The 5,000-nt window shown below is 46.3% G+C and overlaps 1 protein-coding gene across 1 annotated transcript in view; it reads right to left on the bottom strand.

Annotated features, from left to right (window-relative positions):
• Positions 1 to 5,000, bottom strand: part of LOC127351028 (isocitrate dehydrogenase [NAD] subunit alpha, mitochondrial) — a 10,097-nt gene that overhangs the window by 4,699 nt on the left and 398 nt on the right. Inside the window, exons 2-5 of the mRNA XM_051378189.1 lie at positions 2,756 to 2,815; positions 2,432 to 2,515; positions 2,241 to 2,355; positions 1,975 to 2,162 (exon numbers count right to left, since the gene is read on the bottom strand). Of these exons, the coding sequence (XP_051234149.1) occupies positions 1,975 to 2,162; positions 2,241 to 2,355; positions 2,432 to 2,515; positions 2,756 to 2,815 (447 nt within the window). The remainder of the gene's footprint in view (positions 1 to 1,974; positions 2,163 to 2,240; positions 2,356 to 2,431; positions 2,516 to 2,755; positions 2,816 to 5,000) is intronic.

Here is a 5,000-nt window from a genome sequence, read left to right as displayed (position 1 = left end):
TAGGCTAGGCTAATGCATTCCCTCTGCTTCCAGTCTTTGTGCTAAGCTAGGCTAATGCATTCCCTCTGCTTCCAGTCTTTGTGCTAAGCTAGGCTAATGCATTCCCTCTGCTTCCAGTCTTTGTGCTAAGCTAGGCTAATGCATTCCCTCTGCTTCCAGTCTATGTGCTAAGCTAGGCTAATGCATTCCCTCTGCTTCCAGTCTTTGTGCTAAGCTAGGCTAATGCATTCCCTCTGCTTCCAGTCTTTGTGCTAAGCTAGGCTAATGCATTCCCTCTGCTTAGTCTTTGTGCTAAGCTAGGCTAATGCATTCCCTCTGCTTCCAGTCTATGTGCTAAGCTGGGCTAATGCATTCCCTCTGCTTCCAGTCTTTGCGCTAAGCTAGGCTAATGCATTCCCTCTGCTTCCAGTCTTTGCGCTAAGCTAGGCTAATGCATTCCCTCTGCTTCCAGTCTTTGTGCTAAGCTAGGCTAGACTAAAGCTCTGAAACTGGTTCAGGTGTCAATCTGGTTCAGATCTGAGCTGACAGTGTGAACAGACGAGAGCTGCTTCCTCCTTCTTACCCTGAAGACGAGCAGGAGCAGAGCGTGTGCTGCGGCTAGCTGACCTGCAGGAACACAGGTGAGGAGGGCGGGTACATCGTCATCACTACAGCTCGCACAGGTGAGGAGAACACCTGCTCACAACCTCAGTGCACCTGATCCACTGGGACCCACCGATCCTGATCCTGATCCACTGGGACCCACCGATCCTGATCCTGATCCACTGGGACCCACCGATCCTGATCCACTGGGACCCACCGATCCTGATCCACTGGGACCCACCGATCCTGATCCACTGGGACCCACTGATCCTGATCCTGATCCACTGGGACCCACTGATCCTGATCCACTGGGACCCACTGATCCTGATCCACTGGGACCCACTGATCCTGATCCACTGGGACCCACTGATCCTGATCCACTGGGACCCACTGATCCTGATCCTGATCACATTGTCTGCATTTTACCAACACAATGAATGAACAGTTTACACTTGCTGTAGGATCAATATCTAAGTGCAGCCAATCAGAACCTCTCTGCAGCAGACAGGAAGCAGAGAACCAGTAGTTACCATGGTAACGACAGCATCACTCACACAGACTGAATGATCCACCAATCAATTCTATTGATCAGAATACACTGTATCTTTATGGATGATATTGATCAGTATACACTGTATCTTTATTGATTATTGATCAGTATACACTGTATCTTTATGGATGTTATTGATCAGTATACACTGTATCTTTATTGATTATTGATCAGTATACACTGTATCTTTATGGATGATATTGATCAGTATACACTGTATCTTTATGGATGATATTGATCAGGATACACTGTATCTTTATTGATTATTGATCAGTATACACTGTATCTTTATGGATGATATTGATCAGTATACACTGTATCTTTATGGATGATATTGATCAGGATACACTGTATCTTTGATTATTGATCAGTATACACTGTATCTTTATTGATTATTGATCAGTATACACTGTATCTTTATGGATTATTGATCAGTATACACTGTATCTTTATGGATGATATTGATCAGTATACACTGTATCTTTATGGATGATATTGATCAGTATACACTGTATCTTTATGGATGATATTGATCAGTATACACTGTATCTGTATGGATGATATTGATCCTGTATTGACAGTCAGACTGTGGACATATGACGGCCTTTAGCTCGTGTTTCTAGAGTTACGTGTTGTTACGAACACGTTAGGAATTGTTAAAATGTGATATTTCTTAAAGGGAGTTTGGTGCAGGGAGCTTTTAGTTGGATTCAAACTGCTGATATGGATCATTGTTAACGTTTAGTCTCCACTACAGAAACACTAGCTAACTGAATCTCCACTTTCTATGATTCCGAAAGTGAAGCATTGTGGGTAGTAACTGAGGGCCTCCTGTCACTCACCACGTGTTCGATACCGCTGTACTCGCCCTCCGTGTTCTCCCGGATGGTGACCAGGTTGACGTCGGTGTACGGCGTCTTGTAGCCCTCGATGGAGATGCAGGGTCTCACGTTAGCGTAAAGGTCGAAGGTCTTCCTCAGCAGCAGGTTCATGGAGGGGTGGCCGGCGGCGATGGGGGTCTTCAGGGGTCCTGGAGGGGAGGAAGGGGGGGGGCAGGTCAACCTAAAGAACACTGGGAGATGTAGTTTCATGCTCAGCATTTACATACCTTTCAGTCCGATCTTGCTCTTGTCCATCGACTCTTTGGCGTCCGGGGGGATCATCCATCGGCCGCCAGGTCCCTTTATCGCCGTCACGTTCCTCTCCTCCCACCTGATCGGAGCCTGCAGGAACCAATCGATCAATCATTGGGTTTTAAACAGCAGCAGATAATCACAGAACACCTCCGATCACTCTCACCTTTGCTGTCTCAAAGATCTTCATCACAGCGGAGGAGATCTCTGGGCCGATGCCGTCGCCAGGAATCAGTGTGACCGTCTGCATCTGGATAATCAATAATCGATTGATTCATTGATCAGATCTTTTTTCATCTTCCAGCTGTCAGATTACCTCAAACATGAAGTCTCACATTGTTATTGTCAATAATGATCTGCTCACAGTGAAAGCTGATAAAGTTATTGATTATGTCCTGATTGAACCTCCTTAAATGTGTGTGTGTGTGTATACATATATATATATGTGTGTGTGTGTGTGTTACAGTCGGGGGGACCCTGAACTACTCACCCCTCTGGAAAAGGAAGACAGAGCAGGTCTCCTCACCGCTCCCCCCACCACCTGGGACAACTGGAGGAGACACAGGTGAAGGTCACTGATCAATATCAATGCATCAATCACTGATCAATATCTGGAGATTAGAGGTGGGCGATATATATCGTTTGCGATAATATCGTCATTGTTGTTTTGACGATGTGCAAATTTCCATTATCGAGTATTTAAATTACTTCGACAAAAACAATGAAACGCCCGCGGAAACTCCTCCCATCCATTAATACACGGTGCAGCAGCGCTCTCTACAGCATGGCAGGATTCAGTCACACGACTAGTGGGCCTACGTGATCACATGACGTGATCACGTGACCTCTCGCTAGCATCCTCCTTGCAGCAGTTTAGCAGCGCGTTGCGATGGTAGAGAGAAAATGCAAACACCTCCAGTCCCTGAAGCTACCGGTACTTCAGATGATTCAGTGCCGAGACGTGGGTCGACCTCTCTGACGTTTAACGCTCAGAGCGCTTCCAGTTGAAATCTGTTCAACCTTTGACCCCGCTGGGCGCTCGGACAATGAGTTCTTGAGCTCTCAGCACTAAAAACGCGTTTGGTGGACACAAGACCGAACTCAGACAATTCCAATCACATTTAAAGATATCGACTGATTATCGTTATCGCCAAAATCCCAAAAGATAACAAGATATTATTTGCCCATATCGCCCACCCCCACTGGAGATAATGTGTGAATCTTCTCCTGCAGCACTGCATTACTTCCATTTGATTATTGATCACTTCCAATGAATAACAACTGACTGACTGACTGACTGACTGACTGTATGGACTGACTGACTGTATGGACTGACTGACTGACTGTCTGTATGGACTGACTGACTGACTGTCTGTATGGACTGACTGACTGACTGACTGTCTGTATGGACTGACTGACTGACTGACTGTATGGACTGACTGACTGACTGTCTGTATGGACTGACTGACTGTCTGACTGACTGTCTGTATGGTCTGACTGACTGACTGTATGGACTGACTGACTGACTGTCTGTATGGACTGACTGACTGACTGTCTGTATGGACTGACTGACTGTCTGACTGACTGTCTGACTGTCTGTATGGACTGACTGACTGTATGGACTGACTGACTGTCTGTATGTATGGACTGACTGACTGACTGTCTGTATGGACTGACTGACTGTCTGACTGACTGTCTGACTGTCTGTATGGACTGACTGACTGACTGACTGACTGTCTGACTGACTGTCTGACTGTCTGTATGGACTGACTGACTGACTGACTGTCTGTATGGACTGACTGACTGTCTGTCTGACTGACTGACTGTCTGACTGACTGTCTGACTGTCTGTATGGACGACTGACTGACTGTCTGTATGGACTGACTGACTGACTGTCTGACTGTCTGACTGTCTGTATGGACTGACTGACTGACTGACTGACTGTCTGTATGGACTGACTGACTGACTGACTGACTGACTGTCTGTATGGACTGACTGACTGACTGACTGACTGTCTGTATGGACTGACTGACTGACTGACTGACTGTATGGACTGACTGTATGGACTGACTGACTGTATGGACTGACTGACTGTATGACTGTGACTGACTGACTGTATGGACTGACTGACTGACTGTCTGACTGACTGACTGTATGGACTGACTGACTGTATGGACTGTCTGACTGACTGTATGTATGGACTGACTGACTGACTGACTGACTGACTGTATGGACTGACTGACTGACTGACTGTATGGACTGACTGACTGACTGACTGTATGGACTGACTGACTGACTGTATGTATGTATGGACTGACTGCTATGTATGTATGGACTGACTGACTGACTGTCTGTATGGACTGACTGACTGACTGACTGTATGTATGGACTGACTGTATGTATGGACTGACTGACTGACTGTCTGTATGGACTGACTGACTGACTGACTGACTGTATGTATGGACTGACTGACTGACTGACTGACTGTTTTTCTGCCTGCCGATTACACCCTCGGACCTTCAGCTTGTTTTTAATCTGTCCCGTTGTTTTCTCCTTAATACGGATATCGATCAGAATCCCATTGAACCGTAAAATGGTAGATTTTTGAACACAGTTTGGTTCTGGTGTCTACATTAATAAAACAAAGTGCGCAGCATCAAGCTGCTAACCAGCCCCCATAACCTCCACCGCTGATTTTAACCGGCAGTAACGGATCCAACCTGTGGACCGGTGCT

This window comes from Dicentrarchus labrax, unplaced genomic scaffold (assembly GCF_905237075.1).
Source record: "Dicentrarchus labrax unplaced genomic scaffold, dlabrax2021, whole genome shotgun sequence".
Lineage (NCBI taxonomy): Eukaryota > Metazoa > Chordata > Actinopteri > Moronidae > Dicentrarchus > Dicentrarchus labrax.
This window is presented reverse-complemented; position numbering and strand designations above follow the sequence as displayed.